The 17,546-nt window shown below is 47.9% G+C and overlaps 1 protein-coding gene across 1 annotated transcript; it reads left to right on the plus strand.

The window, feature by feature from the left end:
• The first annotated feature begins 10,337 nt into the window (after positions 1-10,337).
• On the plus strand, positions 10,338-15,622 carry KRT1 (keratin 1). Its single transcript, XM_068972234.1, has 9 exons — positions 10,338-10,931; positions 12,006-12,220; positions 12,517-12,577; positions 12,956-13,051; positions 13,222-13,386; positions 13,518-13,643; positions 14,191-14,411; positions 15,133-15,167; positions 15,276-15,622. The coding sequence occupies exons 1-9, from the start codon at positions 10,338-10,340 to the stop codon at positions 15,620-15,622; spliced, it is 1,860 nt and encodes a 619-aa protein (XP_068828335.1).
• Positions 15,623-17,546: the final 1,924 nt, after the last annotated feature.

The following is a 17,546-nucleotide window of genomic DNA, read 5'->3' on the forward strand; positions in this document are numbered from 1 at the left end:
AGCGCCAGGCTTCTGGAACGCCTCGCGGCTCACAAGCACCACCTCCTGACCCCACCCGCCACGCCCTTCCTGACCCCCATCCCCTTACCTTTTCCCGATGGGTCTCAGCAGTTTTGCTAATAAATTCCACTCTAGACAGGGAATCAGGTGGATGATCCCAAACGGCAAATCTCTATTTGGAGGGCACTCACCGGTGGTCCAAACACAGCCAGGCACATTCTCAAGCCAGATGCCTCAGCTGGCCCAGCTTGGGTACACTTGCGGATAATGGAGAGTTGATGTCAGGTATACTAGGTTTCTCACTCCAGGTTCTTTTTCTCACTCCAGGCTCCCCTTCTTGCACCTGGGCTTCTCTGTGAATAATAATCCATTCCTTAGGTCTGGGGTTCACAACCTCCAGGATCTAATATTAGCCTGATGACCTGAAGCAGAGCTGATATAATAATAATAGAAATAAGATACACAACAAATGTAATGCAATTGAATCATCCAGAAACCATTTTCCCCCACCCTCTGGTTCAGGGACAAATTGTCTTCCACAAAACCAATCCCTGGTGTTAAAAAGGTTGGGGAATGCTGCCTTAGGGGACTTGAAAATGAGGTCTTTGGGTGAGTAGCTGAGGAAAAGGCAGGCCAGCTTGGTAAGGAGAACTTCTGTGCCAGGGGTCGGTTCCTGCCTCTTGGTCTGTAGCCCCATCCATCGCTATTGCTGGAGAGTGTGGATTTACACATCAGACACCTGTAAGTCCTGTCTGGTCCTGATTCTGAATCTCTGTGTCAGGAAACATTATCCCTTGGGTTAACAGCCCAAGACGGGGTGTCCAGAAAGCAGAAATGCTCGTCTTCAGGGAGGACTGTAACTAGCAGTGAGTGGAGGAGTCGATGGACAGCAGTCTGGCTCTATTCTGTCCTGACTTCCTTTGGAAGCTCCATTCTTTGGAAGTGTGGCCCCTCCTGAACTCTGCTGGAGAATTGCCCAGCAGTCTGGGCACGTGCAGCCCAGCACTGATCTGTCCAGGTGCCCAAGCCCTGAGGAGTTTGAGAATCACACTTGGGTCTTGGGAAGGTTCAACCCTGAACTAGTCTGCAAGCTGCCCGTTGTTTGCAAGGTACAGCTTCATGCTCTTCCCAGACCTCAAAGTTCCTCCTGACTCTTGTTCTCTGTGATTCTCTCTTTGTGAGACTCTGACTGTTATTTTTTGGGCATCACGTAAGATACTTGAGAAATGCTGGAGGGGACAGGATGGGGAAAGTATGACCAACTAATGGGGCTTTGTGGGCCTTGAGAGATGGCCGGCTTTGCTGCTTAGATCTGGATTTACCTCCGCTTGTTCGCTGAGTCCTAATACGATGTCCATGTCAGGGACACTCCTGAGGCATCTGCTGGACTCAGTGTGGGTTCCCTAGGAAGTACTGTGACCTCAATATCTCCTGGTTGAAGGTTGTACCTTGAAGGGCTTGACATTTCTGGTGTCTCTACAATAAACTTTCTGTGTTCTCCAAACTGCTGTTTGATCACATGAGTTTACTCTTTTTTTACTTTCTGCAGGCTTCTGAAATTATTCATAATTGAAAAGTAAAGTTTACAGCTTTTATTAGTTTTTTATTGCATGAGTAATAGTTGATCCTCAAAAACCTTGCACACATAATCATACTAATATAAAGCTTAAAGTGGCTGATCTTTGAAAAGTCAGTTACACATTTGTTCAGGAGGAATTTGTTTTGCTCCCATTGTGTGGCAGGCAGTGGCCTGTGCACTGGGAATGTGATGTTGAATGAACACATTTCGGAATCTGAAGGCACTCACAACACAAACGGAGAGGGTTCAGTGGGAGAGGAAATTGGAGTGTGGGCCCCTGTGGACCCCCTGGCCTGAGGGTGGAAGCAAGGCCATATTGAGGACAGAGGCAGACCCGCTGCGCAGGAGCAGTGGGGACCGCGGGAGGTGCGCATGCTGGGGAAGGGAAGTTTGGTTCCAACAGGCTCTTGAAGGGCTGGAAAGTAGAACAAATAGGGGAACAGAGTCAGAGCAGCTGTGAGGGGCCCTCCAGACAGGGGAATGGTCTGCTCAGAGTCGTGAAGATCAGAAAGTGGGAAAGTGTGTGTGAGTGACAAGGGACAGCCAGGTAGGAGAAACTGAACTGGAGAGAGAAGCTGAGGCCATTAACTCAGCAGAGCTTATGGTCAGGGGTGTCTTTAACTGATGTCCCCGAGGGAGGCAGAGATGCAGAAATTCAAGGGTGGAGCAGGTTAAGCCATCACCTTATCCTCTGTGATATTTCTAAGTCTGTGTAAAGGAGTCACATAAAAGATGGGACCTGCTTTCTCTTTCTCTGAAGGAATACAGATGGAATTTGGATATGGGATTCATTCAAATAGAACTGCAACTCCTTTTGATGAGACATCGTGTTCCCATGTGTACCCCTACATTCTCTTGGAGAAGTTTCTCCCCATCTCACTTGTCTTGAAAGGAGGCCTGTGGGGCAAGAACTGGGAAAGGGAAATCCTAAGGGGAGGGATAGAGGGAGCAGACAAATACAATTTCTACACTTAAAGGTCGAAAGAGCACAAAGCCCAGGATGGGAAGACATGGATAGACAGCAGGGGGTAGAAACATGGTTGAAAGCATTCAGCTGAGAGTGATAGCACATGAGAGAGTAGGGTGCACTGGCTTCGAGGACAGGCATGGGGACCAGGAAGAGCATAATGTGCAGAGCCTCCTTTTTCTCATCCGTAGAAACAGCCTAGAAGAGGTGACCAAGATAGACAGGTGGGAACGCAGCAGATTTGGCTCAATATTAGAAGCCATCTTTTAATTAATCCTGATGTGAGAGAGGCCACATGGATTTAGCACATTGTAAGCAGAGGTTGGCTAACCATCTGGCAGGAGGTTGAGTGAGGGAGTGAAGGATAGGTGGGGTTGTGTGTATGGCAGCATTTCATGTCTTTGTTGCCCTAAGAGTTTGTGCAATGAAGCCTGAGAAAAAAGGAATTCTACTCTCTATTTTGTATTTGGCAAAATTGAGGTCAGATGCCAAGGAAGGATCAAGTCACGGAGAGGCCAAGAGCTCTCTAACCAGGACTGTTTTCTGGCATCACCAGACCTATTTCAGGGTGTGGATTTGATTATCCCTGGGATCATGCACGTGTGTAGGATGTCTATGATGTTCTTAGGGAATCCAAATTGGCTCTGGAAAAAAACACAAGGGCAAGGCCAACCAGAGGCCATCTTTCCCATACTTCTCCTTCTGGGCAGGAGTTGGGATTGACTCAGAAAGCACGGCCCTGCCTTTTCTTTTCAGAAGCCCTGACCATCCCCATCATGGAAGACTGGGGTGGGGGGCAGATGGAGGGAACTGTGTGCCTGAATCCAAGGATCCTTGGAACAGAGATTCCACAAAGCAGTGAGATGTGAAGGCCAAGGAGAAGGAAGGATCTTGGACTCTAAGGAGAAGTTTCACATGATATTCTGGGGCTAAGCAATGAGGCTGGGCACTAAAAGAGACCAGAGGAGGTTTCCTGGTACAAACATTATTCCTGTTAGAGATAAGGAGAGATCCCATCAGGAGCAAATGCCTCTCATCTGTAGCTCATCCTGGTGAAAAACATGAATGGGTCCACAGCCCTTTACTATGCACAAAATGCTTTCACATGCATTCTCTCAGATGACCCTCACTGGCATCGGGAAAGTGCTGTGGCGATCACATGCAGGCCCTTCCATGGGCCATAAGGTGAGCCATCCCTGCTTCTGGTCCATGCTATTCCTGCAAGGCAGATACTCAGAGGGAGCGCTGAGCAGACCCATCCATCCACCAGCAGAGGGGCGGACAGGTGGGAGCATGGCACCCAGGGCAGCCAGGCTCCCAGGGAAAGTGTGCCAGCTGACCCTCCCTCTGAGAGGCTGGGGCAGGGCGGGGAGCTCTGGGAACTAAATGTAATTCCGCCAGCTTCTCATCTACATAGATTTCGATCTTGAGACATGGCGAAGAGGAGGAGCAACCACGGCTCAATAAAGTTCTCACTCCGTCTGACAAGGCGTACGTTTCTGGGCTGGGAAAGTCTTTAGTCTAAGGAAGTCTCTCAACAATGTCGCCTCACCCTCAGTGACCGGCCCTTTGGCCCAGGAGGTGTCTTCAAATTATAAGCCAGGGGTTCTGATGGTTCCTCTTCAAGCTCAGTGTAACTCCCATTCTTTTGTTAGAACCACTGCCCTGGTTTTTATCAGCTTTCTGATCAGTCCTGGAAATTGTATGTCTTCAGATTGATCAATGCTACGTTGCAAGGCTGAGTTGGTAACTTGGGAGGCTGGGAGCTTCTCCAGCTTGGAGGATCTGTTCTGAACATCCCAGTGCTATGCCTGAAGGGCTTTTAGGGGTGTTCCGGTGATGTGGCCCAGCTTCCACACCTGTCTCAGTGTGCCCGGCCCCAGGGATCCATCCTCGCCCAACAAAGCAGGCATCCCACAGGGAGGGTTATTACCATCCTGGGTACTCCCTTCAGCTCAGGTGTACCCAGTGTTCCTTTCTGTAGTGATGGGCCCCTAGCTTCCTATTATTACAGATTTATGGACCCCATGATTCCCTTAGGTTTCCTCCCACAAGATGCCCTCATTTCAAGAACTTGAACTTCCTTTCCAGGTCTTTTCACTGCTTTCAGCAAAACATGGGGCTTGTTCCAAAGCTTTTCCTGATTGTTGTCTTCTTCTAGGTCCTTCCAAATGCGAAGGCAAGAGAGATAATCCCTGCTCCTTCTCTCTATCAACTACTACATTTCAGTTTCCCTGTAAGTTAGATACAGTCTCTATTTTATAGATGAGGAAAGCAAGATCAGAGAGGGTAAGTGACCTGCTTAGGGTCACACAGCTAGAAATTTGCAGTCAGGAGGTAGACTCTGTGCCTCAAAGTAAGACAGTCTCTACCTCTCTTCTTCCATATGCTCGTCTTGAACTTCCTCTTTTCTGACCTCTGCTCTGCTCCAGCATTGCCAGTGGGTGACTGCTGGGGGCCTCCTTTGCTGACAGTCTTGGAACAGGCTGTCCCTAGCTCTTCACCTGTCTCCCCTGTGTAAGGAGACTCAGCCCTTGCTCTGCTCACTACCGGCTTTCAACATCTCACCCCGCCTCCCCATTGTCTGTTTTTCCTTTAGGCCTTCTAGGCTTTAGCTTTCCCCACTGCCCTGAAATCTTCTTCTCCCACGTCCCTGGTGGAGTCCCACAGGGCTGGGTGGCTTGTCACTGCATGTCTCTCTTTGATGCTTTTCTCAGTCTCATCCCTCGAAAAGCTCTCAAAATAACACCACGCTGCCCCTCCCTCTCCCCTCAGCCTGCCTGTGACAGCCTCATCTCATTGATCAGTTCTGGGGAGTGTGTGTGAAGATCCTGGGGACTGGAGGTGCTCCAGCACTCTGTCTGGCACTGTTGAGGGTACCCCTCAGGGACAGGAAATCCTGTGGGAAGCTGGGGAACGGGGCTGAGAAGGCACCCAAACACACAGAGGACAGTCTTGCTTTCAGAAGGCTTACAAAGCAACTGGGAGACAGCAAACACGTATGCACACAAGTGAAAATGAGCCAACTGATACATCAGTATGCATTTGAATCTGGCAGCAACTGAGCTTAGGAAAAGAAACCAATGGAGCAGCTGAGTGATGTTAATCAAGGAACACTCCCTGGAGGAGTGGGCCTGTCCACTGCTCAGTGGAACAGACGAGATATAGGCATCTGTCTTCAAGGCCTGCTTGACCAAAACCAGATATCCAGGCCCAGATGCTGAAGAATTGAGATCTTGACTATGGGCAGGAGTTTGAAGACAGTTGCCAAGGCAACTTGAAGCTCTTTCAGAGGAGAGCAGAAGTAGGCTTGGAAGATGGAGTGGTGCAGAGAGAAAGGGAAGAAGAGAATTTGGCCTGGGCAAAACAAGCGAATGGCAAGGTCAACATGTGAGCCCTGGTAAGAGGATGATGAAGCTTTCAGCTTTGTCAGGGTGATGCAGGTGGTGGAGGCAGGCCAATGGCAAGATGAGACCCATGGGATGGATGAAGACACCCATGTACTTGAGTCTAATGAGCTGGCCTTGTCAGTTACCACATGGGCCCATATGTATGAACATAAAATGTCTTTTTTAAAAAAATTGGAAGATAATAACTTTACAACATTATGTTAATTTCTATTGTACAACAAAGTGAGTCTGCTGTGTGTATACACGTACCTCCTCCCTCTTGAACCTCTGTCTTCCCACCCCCTCCCACCCCTCTAGGTCATCACAGAGCACAAAGCTGAGCTCCCTGTACTATGCAGCAGATTTCTATGAGGTCCTTTTTTTAAAATGGGGCTAATAACTCCTGTCACATGGACTTTTTGTGATTTTTAAATGAATTGTGTCTCCTACCACATGACTGGTGCCTGTCAGGGTTAGGGTTTCTTTCTGGTTGCATTTTGTCTTTACTTTTATAAATGCAGGGAACACAGATAAGCCAGAAATGAAGGCTTGTGGTTGTCATCTTTCTCCCATCTTTGCTTTTTATTATCACCACACACTCATCACCATCCTGGGGATTCGGCAGGACACAAACTTGGTTAGCAGGCAGCATTTCAGTTTCCAGTCTTTTGAGGTGACCTCAAAAGTAAGTAGTGAAAAGAGAATGGAAGTTTGATTCAGGAATTGGAGGATTCCCAGGAATTGACTGTATGACTTGGGAAAATTTTTTGACATCTCTGGGTCTGCCTTCTCACTTTTTTGATAGGCAGGTTAGATGGTGGCATCTTGGAGTGATTCTCTTCCCACTCATTTATAGGAACCAATTCCCCCAGCCCATCCTTGAACTCTTCTCCAGTTTCAGAGGAAGAACACTTGAATCAGAACCAGAAAACTCAGCTTCTAGTCCCAGATGTGTCTTTTCCGAGCTGGAGTATTTAAGATGCTGAATCTCTCTGAGTCTCAGTTTTGTGTTTCATGAAATGGCTTGAACACAGCATGACTGCCTAGTTCTCAGGGGTGTGCACATGTGTATGTGTGTGTGAGTGTGTGTGTGTTCATTCTTACCTCTGCCAGCTCATTTCCTCTGGGAATCGTGTCTGCATCTGTTCTTGGTGAGGTGTAGGGTGCAGATATAAACTGATGGTTATTTTATGCCTTCTTGTTGCTTCTAGTAGCAGCTAGCGTAAGTTTTGCAGTTCTGTAAATTGTCTACGGACTGTTTGACTATCCAGCTCTTTGATTCTTCTCTATGTCAGTCTCTTAGTTTGAGGTTGGAAGCATGGATCACTGCAAAGATCAGCTGTGGGCTGGCAGAGGTAAGAAGGAGCACACACACACTCTCACACACATACATATGTGCACACCCCTCCAAACTGCTAGAAGGAATCAATTGTGCAGTGATATGTCTCATGAGGGAGTGTGCTGAACTAAAAGGATTTTGATGGCCTGTTAAAAGATGATTAGGCAACAGGCATCACCCTGCCAAGACCATCCCAAGTCCCATTGTTCCCAGTGAGGGACAAGATCTGGATTACTCATTCCCTTAAGAGATGGCTGGTGTAGCAGCTCAAGAATGGTAGCTTTGGGACAGAGTCTGAGACAACAGTGCCATGGAGATGAGGGGAAGGGGAGCACTGGGGAGGTGAGGGGCACTTTCTGGAGGAGAGTGTAGGGCAGGAACTGTGGAAAAAGAGGATGGAAAAGGCACAGTGGTGAGGAGCAGGCTGGAGAGGGTGTCCTGGTTAATCTATAGGGTGATGGGACCAGATGGTCTTCACTGACAACCTCCCTCCTGGGTAGGTTGTATTCCCCAGTGGAGCCCTCACATTTGATTCTATGACTGATCAATACCATTCAGGGTAGCTTAAAGCCAGCTGAAGTCAGAATCCACTGCTCACAGAGTCTTCAATTCTGTATTTACATGCCAGGGTGAGGAGCATGCCTGGCTTCTAAGAAGTGTCAGGATGAAAGTCTGTGTAGGGTCCAGGTCTTCCCAGATTCCAGTGCCACTACTGCCCATTAAGACTAACCAAGTGCTGCTCTCCAGGAAGGCCCCTGGGGATTGTTTCCTGACCCACTGCAATGCATGCTGGGTCCCTTTGCATTTGAATGGCAGCAAAATCCAGATCACCGACTCGATGAACATGAGTTTGAGCAAGCCCCGAGAGTTGGGGATGGACAGGGAAGTCTGGCATGCTGCAGTCCATGGATTTGCAAAGAGTCAGACACGATTGAGTGACAGAACTGAACTGGCAGAAAAATCCCTACTGAATTCTGAATCTCCTCTTTTCAGAGTAAACTGGAGAAACATTTTCCAAGCACGTGCACATGTCTGGAGCCATGGACTCAAAGGGATAAAATAGGCCTTCTGCCCTTGGAGCTCTCTGCAAGGGACTGGCTTCCTAGACTATCTGATTTTACACACAGTGGGCAGCACACCCCGAATTCAGCATCTGCGCTGTCATATAACATGTGGGTTAGGATCTTGTGCACTGCAGCTTGGCATCCCCCTGTTCAAATCCCAGCCATGCTGTCTGCCATCTATGTAGACTTGGCAGGCTGTTCAATCTCTGTGTCTCAGCTCATTTTAAAAATGGGTGGCATAGTAGCATCTATCTCAAAGCATTTCTTGAAAGTTGATATATATAAAGCTCTTCCCTGGTGACTCAGTGGTAAAGAATCCACCTGCCAATGCAGGAGATGTGGGTTTGATCCCTGGGTCAGGAAAAGCCTCTGGAGAAGGAAATGGCAACCTACTCCAGTCTTCCTGCCTGAGAAATCTCATGGACAGAGGAGCCTGGTGGGCTACACGGGGGTGCAAAAGAGTTGGACACAACTTCGCAACTAAACAACATGTAGACCAGTCCTGGTGCCTGGTCAGTTATTGATACATTATTATTAATTAGCTATTCTTACTCTGCTGCTGCTAAGTCACTTCAGTCGTGTCCGACTCTGTGTGACCGCATAGACGGCAGCCCACCAGGCTCCCCTGTCCCTGGGATTCTCCAGGCAAGAACACAGGAGCGGGTTGCCTTTTCCTTTTCCAATGTATGAAAGTGAAAAGTGAAAGTGAAGTTGCTCAGTCGTGTAGGACTCTTCACGACCCCATGGACTGCAGCCTTCCAGGCTCCTCCGTCCATGGGATTTTCCAGGCAAGAGTATTGGAGTGGGGTGCCATTGCCTTCTCCGATTCTTACTCTAGCTTGCCATTATAATTACTCTCATTATTATTATTGATGTTATTACTATTGACATTACTATTGTCCAGAAGCAATTTAAACCTCTCAGGCCAGCTTTCCTGACTCCCATCATGGTTCTCTCTTCCAAATCGACATCCATCTTTTCATACAGTCTAGTGTGAGTCCTGAACCACTCATCAAGTCTCACGGCCACTCCTTTGTTTTACAGAATGTATGAAATAACACCTGTTTGTTTATCTCATTCTCCATATGCGTTTGTGTGTGTTTTTGGCCATACCTTGTGGCTTGTAGGATATTAGTTTCCGATCAGGGATTAAACCTGCACTTTCAGCACTGGACCACCAGGGAATTCCCGCCATATAGTTTTTTGACTGGTAGTTACATGCCATCCATTTGCACCTGTTTTCTCTTGCTGATTCTGCCCTTGATCTGTTCCTGCTCTGGTCAACCTGTGAGGAAAAGCCAGAAAGCTAGAAAAGAACAAGCATCTCCTTTCTGGTCCTTTCAGAGCACAAACCCACCCAACCCATCCTGTTCCATGATAGTTCCTACTTCTCTGACATTAATGCACCCCACATATAAAGTTTACATTTAATAAAAAGAGCTTCTTTTAAGTTTTCACTTATTAAAGACAGCACTTGCTGAGCTCTGAAGTTTGGAGGGCAGATCTCAGAAATGGGCTGAAGAGCTCCTTCTGAGACTCAAGTGTGGGGAGCTGCACCTGCCAGGCTCCAGGAGAATGTGCTGAGCAGCTTCCACGGGCAAGGCAGGAATGGGAATTTCCCTATCTCTGTGACAGGAGGTTGTGAAATCCTACCAAGAAGCAGCAGGTGGCAGATGTAGGGTCCCATTTTCCTAAGTCGCAAACTCTCAGAGAGATTTTGCCTGATAACAAGATTACCACACGAGTGATCTTGCGTGTGCAGCAACTTTGAGAGCCATCCTGGGAGCTAGGTGTGTAGTGTTTATCATACTGTTGAGGCTCGTAAATATCTTGTATGGCTGCAGGCGAGCCAAACCTTGGAAAGGCGCTGCATCTCGCTGACTCTAGGGCCAAGCCCAGCTGGCTGCCTGTATATAAGGGGAAGTCTCTGTGCTCCAGGTAGAGGAGTGTTAGCTTCTTTCCTTCCTCTGGACGTGGCTCCTTCTCTCTCCACGTCAACATGAGTCGACACTTTAGCTCCCGGTCCGGGTACCGTTGTGGCGGTGGAGGAGGGGGCTTCAGCTCTGGCTCTGCAGGGGTGGTCAGCTACCAGCGCAGGTCCACTAGCAGCTCTGTGCGCCGCAGCGGGGGAGGCGGTGGGAGATTTTCTGGTGGAGTGTGTGGCGGTGGTGCTGGTGGTGGTTTTGGAAGCCGAAGTCTCATTAACCTTGGTGGCAGCAAAAGCATCTCTATTAGTGTGGCTGGAGGAGGTGGACGTGGCGGTTTCGGTGGTGGTTATGGCGGCGGTTACGGCGGTGGTGGCTTTGGGGGTGGCGGTTTCGGTGGTGGTGGCTTTGGGGGAGGCGGTTTTGGAGGTGGTGGCATTGGGGGTGGCTTTGGGGGTGGTGGTTTTGGTGGAGGTGGTTTTGGCGGAGGTGGTTTTGGTGGGGGCGGTTTTCCTGTTTGCCCTGGTGGCATACAGGAAGTCACCATCAACCAGAGCCTTCTGCAACCCCTCAATGTGGAAATTGATCCTGAGATCCAAAAAATAAAGAGTCAAGAAAGGGAGCAGATCAAATCCCTCAACAACCGGTTTGCCTCCTTCATCGACAAGGTGAGTCTGTCCGTTCAGTGCACCGGGAGAGCTGCTCCTGTTCCGTGGGGGATTGGCCCCCCCAGGGGTGTTTTGAGTTCGAGCCTCAGGTTTCTGTGGTCGGATGGTTAAAAGGATAGTTTGTGGAGTTGTCCTCAGGAGATATATTACAAGTATGTTTGCAATGATGCTGATGACTAACTTCTCTCTTGGGCAAAAAGGTCTGTAGTCCACATAAAGAAAGGTCAATTTGCCCTCACCATGAAGTGCTTTTTTTTCTTTTTTTAAAATTCAACTCCTGAGCTGAATTTGGCTTCATAGATGTTGAATAAAAATAATAGAAATGAGGTTAATTCAACCTTCTAGGATGCTCTGGAAAGGCCTTCCTAACCATAAAAAGGGACTTACTTGAGTATAAACAGAGCACATGGTGATATTGTAGCCAAAAGTGTGCAGTAAGTCAAGGTCAAGCATCTCTTGCTGTCGGAAGAGGAGAACGGCACCTTGAGAGTTTTCCATTGATACTGGACCAGGGTGGAGAATTTTTTGTGCTTGTATTTCCGAGTATCTGCTCTAGAAAAGAATGTAAATTATTTTTTACTTGATCATCAATAATGTCAACACAATAGATTTGGAATTCACTTTTTGGATTTTCCCAACATACTTTTGAACTATGTTTACTCAAGGAAAGCAAAACAATTTTTATGGTATGCTACCTAAAATAAAAAAGAAAAAAGGAAGGTAAATCTCTTAAATATCAAGTATCTGTTTCAAAATATAATTGCAGTAATTTTATATGCGCTTTGCTATTTGGATAGCTACTCCCTTCCAAAGTTCCAATGGCAAATTTTAATTGCCATTTCCAGTCTCATAGAAACTGAGGCTTCTCTGAGTTCACAGTGAGTTGGGTTTTGTTATGAAAATGATGCTAACTTGATCATCTTCTTTCTACTTTTTTCCTCTTCCATGGCCAGGAAAATAGGCATTGAAGTTCTTTCCCAAGTGGCTGGGCCTGGCTATGTGGTAGGCCTTGGTAACTCAGTGGTCATAGGACTCATTTCTGTACCAGTGGGTAATGGGGTCTTGTGTTCTTAGGTGAGATTCCTGGAGCAGCAGAACCAGGTGCTGCAAACAAAATGGGAACTGCTGCAGCAGATAAACACCTCCACCAGGACCTACAGCTTAGAGCCCTTCTTTGAGGCATACATCAGCAATCTCAGGAGGAATGTGGACCAACTGAAGAGTGACCGATCTCGGCTGGATTCAGAGTTGAAGAACATGCAAGATCTGGTGGAAGATTACAGGAGCAAGTAAGGATTACTGGCTGGGCTACTCTTGGCTTTTGTTCTAAAATATTTCCAGAAGGTAGCAAGCTAAGACTATGAACAGCATGTAACAGTACCTTTGCATAGATTAGAGGAAAGTCAATTTGGCATTTTCAGAAATCTTAGTTTTCTCAGACGCTGGTAATAGTTCAGTGGTTTTATTGCTTAGAAGGTAAGATGTCTTAGGCTGGTTATGACAGGCAATGTTACTTTTAGTCTAGAAAGCTAAATGTTGGGCCTCGCCTCCCCGAATCTCCTCCTCACTTCTGATTTCCTTGCAGGTACGAGGATGAGATCAACAAGAGGACAAATGCAGAGAATGAGTTTGTGGGCATCAAGAAGGTGAGACAATTCTGTAGGATGCCTATTACATTGGAAATAGGTAAGAGCGGAGGATGCTCAATGCCTAAGCCGAAAGAGGCCGTAATGTGGAGAGTCATGTAGTGGGCCTGAGGAACAGCCGAGGTAGAGATTCCCCCGGCCCAATATTATCACAGACCCGGACTTGCCCAGACACTCTGCTTCTCTAGACCCCTCAGGACTTCCTGGAGGGAGGAGGCAGTTCTCAGCAAGTCAGACAAGATCACTTGTGATACCAAGGGGGTGGGGCAGTCTAGGGATTAAGAAGTGAAGAAGACCTCTTGGAAAATCCCCTCCTAGCAGGTGAGAGGGACTCGCCCTGAAAAGATTCTGACTTCATGATGTTCATGGTTCTTCCAGGATGTGGACTCTGCTTACATCACCAAGGTGGACCTTCAAGCCAAATTTGACAACTTGCTTCAGGAAATTGATTTCTTCAAAACACTCTTCCAAGCAGTAAGTTCTCTAGTTTCAACCAGGTTTACCGAAATGGAGAGCCTTTAAGCCCAAACCCACTTCTATTCAGAAGAACAGAGATATACCTTTCTTCTCCTGAAACCCTCTCCCTGTCCCAAGTTGTTCTTTAGTTTTAACATGGTAAGTCACTGAACTGTTATGCCTCGCAGGAGCTCTCTCAGATGCAGACTCATATCAGCGATACCAATGTTATCCTTTCCATGGACAACAACCGCAATCTGGACCTGAATAGCATCATTGATGAAGTCAAAAACCAATATGAAGAGATTGCCCAGAGGAGCAAGGCTGAGGCTGAGGCCCTGTACCAGACCAAGGTGAATGGGCCGATGCCTGTTCCGTTTTCCTAAAGTGTCTTTTCTTGCTATCGTGACTTTTCTCTTACATTTGTGTACATGAGCCATGGTGCACTCTGCCACCTCTGAACGACTTCATCTACCACATTTAGTATGAAGAGCTCCAGATCACTGCTGGGCAACATGGAGACAGCTTGAAAAATACAAAGATGGAGATTTCTGAGTTGAATCGGGTGATCCAAAGACTTAGATCTGAGATCGACAGTGTCAAGAAGCAGGTACTTGCTTCCTCCTTCAACTACTCAGTTATATGGAATGGGTTGGGATGTTAAGGTTATTGGAAGATGTGTTCTTAATTTTGAGGCTTACAATCCATATGAAGGTTGTCTTGTTATCCCTAGTTCTTTGGTAACTATGGTTTCTAGAGTTCGGCCATGATGCTAGGTTCTCCTTGGGGAAACTTATGAAAATGACCTAGTAAAGAAATAGATATAGTGGTCATGAGAGGTCTAGCCCATGGCCCGAAGTGAGACTTCAAAGATGGTGAGGAAAGGCAACCAGGAGAGTGGGCATCTGGAAGAACGTCAGGTCTGTAGGCGGTGAAAGAGTCTTAACTTAGGGCCCAGAGAGGCTGCTGTATCACCTTTATTTAAGGAAGTTGACACAGTGATGTATTATCTCAAGACAGGTGAATGCAGGTCCTGTAATTCTCTGGGAGCCAGAGTACTGGCCTCACAAGGGTGGAGAGATCAATCTGAGACAGAAAGGCCAAGATGGAATTAGGTATTCAGAGAGTGTATAATATGCTGGATTCTCCTTTTCCAGATCTCTTCACTGCAACAGGCCATTAGTGATGCTGAGCAACGTGGTGAGAACGCCATTAAGGATGCCCAGAACAAGCTGAATGAGCTGGAGGATGCCCTGCAGAAGGCCAAGGAGGACATGGCCCGCCTGCTGCGCGACTACCAGGAACTGATGAACACCAAGCTGGCCCTGGATGTGGAGATTGCCACCTATAGGACCCTCCTGGAAGGAGAGGAAAGCAGGTGAAGAACTGGGCAATTGGCTACTTCCTATGTGCTTCCTCCCTTGGACACTGGTTGCTGTTGAAGATGCAATCACGTGACTGCAACTTGTCCTGGGTATGAGGAAAGGAAAAGCACACAGCACAGGAGGAAATGCTTGGTTTCACTTTGGGAGCCAGAGTCCTAAGCTCTTTTTTTTTTTTGAAGGCTGTTGCCTCTCTCGGAACCCTTTGAGAGAGAGCAATTTATTCTTAACCTGAGTGTGTGTGTGTTGGTCGCTCAGTCATGTCCAACTCTTTGCAACCCCGTGGATTGGGGCCCACCAGGCTCCTCTGTCCATGGGATTTTCTAGGCAAGAGTATTGAAGTGGGTTGCCATTTCCTTCTCCAAGGGATCTTCCTGACCCAGGGATTGAACCTGGGTCTCCCACATTTCAGGCAGACTCTTTACTGTCTGAGCCACACCTGGGCTGGCTCAGATGTCATCTGACCTAAAGCCAATGCCTTTGTGATGTGGTGGGCATATTTACCTTGTCTAAGTTACATGGAGGTTTTGCCCTGTTAGTACTGATGCTGAGAAAAATGACCGAGTTCGGGAGGCCAGAGGGAATGGGATTAGGTTTCAGATGAAGCAGCCTGGGGGACTCCCAGGTGGGAAGACTCTTTAAAGATGGCTGAGAGGGCCTGGGGAGGCAGTCTGTGAAGCTGGCATCATGAGTATTATGCTTTTCTTTCTCCTTCAGGATGTCTGGAGAGTGTGTCCCGAACGTGAGTGTGTGTAAGTACAAACTGATTTCTCAGGGCTTCTTCTCGGGTGCAGGTTTTGCTGGTCTTGCTGGGTTGGAAAGGGAGTTGGGGTTGATGATAGCCGAATGTTCTCTTGCAGCTGTGAGCACCAGTCACACCAGCATCAGTGGCGGCGGTGGCCGAGGAGGCGGTGGTTTTAGCTCCGGTGGCGGCGGCTACAGCTCTGGAGGCGGCGGCGGCTATGGCTCTGGAGGCAGCGGCGGCTACGGCTCTGGAGGTGGCAGCAGCTACGGCTCCAGAGGCGGCGGCAGCTACGGCTCTGGAGGCGGCAGCAGTGGGAGCCGGAGAGGCGGCTCTGGAGGCGGCGGTGGGGGCTCTGGAGGCAGCTTCAGCTCCTCGGGAGGTCGGGCATCCAGCACCAAGACCTCCGGTGGCAGTTCCAGCGTGAAGTTTGTTTCCACCAGCTATTCCAGAGGGACCAGATAAAGAGGTCCTCTCTTCTCCATTAGCTTTCTCTCTCCATCACTACCAAATATGCTTCCGAGTGTCCCAGCCTTACTGGAGGAAGAAAAGCTATGGTTACACTGGTTCATCCTATTCCCTAGCTCTGTCCTTTCTGCTCTGATTTCCAAAGAAAATTTTTAAATCAGTGACAATCTCAGTCCCTCAGCTAGGACCCTGCTCTGTACTCTGCCCAAGAAACACTTCAACAATTACTGCTACACACATTACATTTCAAAGCACCTCCTTAAGTCAGCCAGAGGAGAGCTGGTCAGACCCACGACTTCTTTGCCATGGACAGAGCACAAGCTCTGGACAGCTCCCTGGTGTCCTAACTCGCACAGCAAGCTCTGTGCTGCTTTGGTTTTGTACATAAGGTGTAAGCCAGTTGTCTTTTGTGGAGAGGTCTTCAACTCCCCGTTTCCTGTGTTGCTGCAATAAACTGCATTTGAAATTCTCTCTGTGTCTCCATCTCCTTTGTTCACAGCACTGTCCATCCTGGATGGATGTTCTGTGTGGAGAAGACGATCCTGGAGCCCTATGGTGTGTGTGTTTGTGTGTGGCCGGGGTGTGGGGGGGGGTTGGGGCACATGAACATGAGCAAGGTGGGGACACTGGTCAGACAGCATTTAACTTTAAACATTCAACATTTAACTAGAATGAACTCTTGTGCAGAGGGTGAAGGTGTCATGAGAAATAGAGAGACTAGGGTAGCAGGTTTTACTCATCCGAGAGGGCTTATTTGAACAGGGCAGTGAACCAAGCAGGGTGGGAAAGAGGAATCTGGCATTGAAAAGAGGGGGAGAGTATTATTGGAAAAGCAATTGTTTATGTGGAATAGCCAGTGATGATGTTATCAAAGAAAACTTGGGGCCACTTGCCCTTGTGCAGTAAAGCCCAGGTACTGACACCAGATTACGATGAAGGAAAGTACAGTGTTTACGGTGGGTGCCAAACAAGGAGTCTGGGCAACTAATGCTCACAAGGCCCAGACTCTCTGATGGCTTTCTGGGAAAGGTGTTTTTTTTTTTTTTTTCCCAGGAAAAGAAGGATTTATCCCTTGCAGCAAGTAAGGAGAATATCAGAGATGTTTCCCAAAGCAGTGTCTCCCCCAACAGAAAAACTGGGAAAGTTTCAGAGTTTCTTAAATTAATTTATTTTTAATTGAAGGATAATTGCTTTACAGTGTTGTTTTGGTTTCTGCCATACATCAACATGTATCAACCATAGGTATACATATGTCCCCTCCCCTTAAATCTCCCTCCTACCTCTTCCCACCCCTTAGGTTGTCACAGAGCCCTGGTTTGAGTTCTCAGGGAAAGGTTCTTAAAGACAGTTTGAGGGAGAGGGTTGCAGGGCATGTGATCAGCTTGCGGACGTTCTTCTGGTTGGTTGGTGATGACGTGATCGGGAGACAACATCATTAACCTTCTGGTTCCAACTGATGTGCGGTCGCCATGCTTGTGGTCAGCACATAGTCAAACTTCCACTTGGTGGGGATCTCAGTATTTGTAGAACAGTTCAAAGTCTACGACTCGGAGTATTATCTACAGTCTTTGAGGAGGAACTAAAGGTCCTTGACTTTGTTTAATGGATGAACTCATCTTATTTTCTCTTGCTGGACTGTTTTCTTTGTTTCTGCGTTTTCTCACTTCTCTAATTAAACTGATTTTTAGAACCTGGGGAAGGGCTAGCAGGCTAGCCTAGGAAGAGGCTAAAGGTTTTCTGTAAACAAGAGGCAGGCTGAGGACCTAGGGGAGGGTTCTGTCATGGGAAGGCCCCCCCCTCCCCAGAGTCCCGCTTGGCTACAATGAGAGGAGTGTGAGTAACATGGGGTCCACGGCTGCTATAGTCAGAGTACAGACTTAGGTATAGGGAGTTCAAGAACCAAGAGCGAGAATGGAGAGCT

This window comes from Capricornis sumatraensis, chromosome 4 (assembly GCF_032405125.1).
Source record: "Capricornis sumatraensis isolate serow.1 chromosome 4, serow.2, whole genome shotgun sequence".
Classification (NCBI taxonomy): domain Eukaryota; kingdom Metazoa; phylum Chordata; class Mammalia; order Artiodactyla; family Bovidae; genus Capricornis; species Capricornis sumatraensis.

Excerpts from the sequence above, each read along its gene's own strand:
- KRT1 (XM_068972234.1), top strand. The coding sequence starts at position 10,338 with ATGAGTCGACACTTTAGCTCCCGGTCCGGGTACCGTTGTGGCGGTGGA. Across the intron at positions 10,932-12,005 it reads TTGCCTCCTTCATCGACAAG|GTGAGATTCCTGGAGCAGCA; the intron begins GTGAGTCTGTCC and ends TTGTGTTCTTAG. Across the intron at positions 13,644-14,190 it reads TCGACAGTGTCAAGAAGCAG|ATCTCTTCACTGCAACAGGC; the intron begins GTACTTGCTTCC and ends CTCCTTTTCCAG.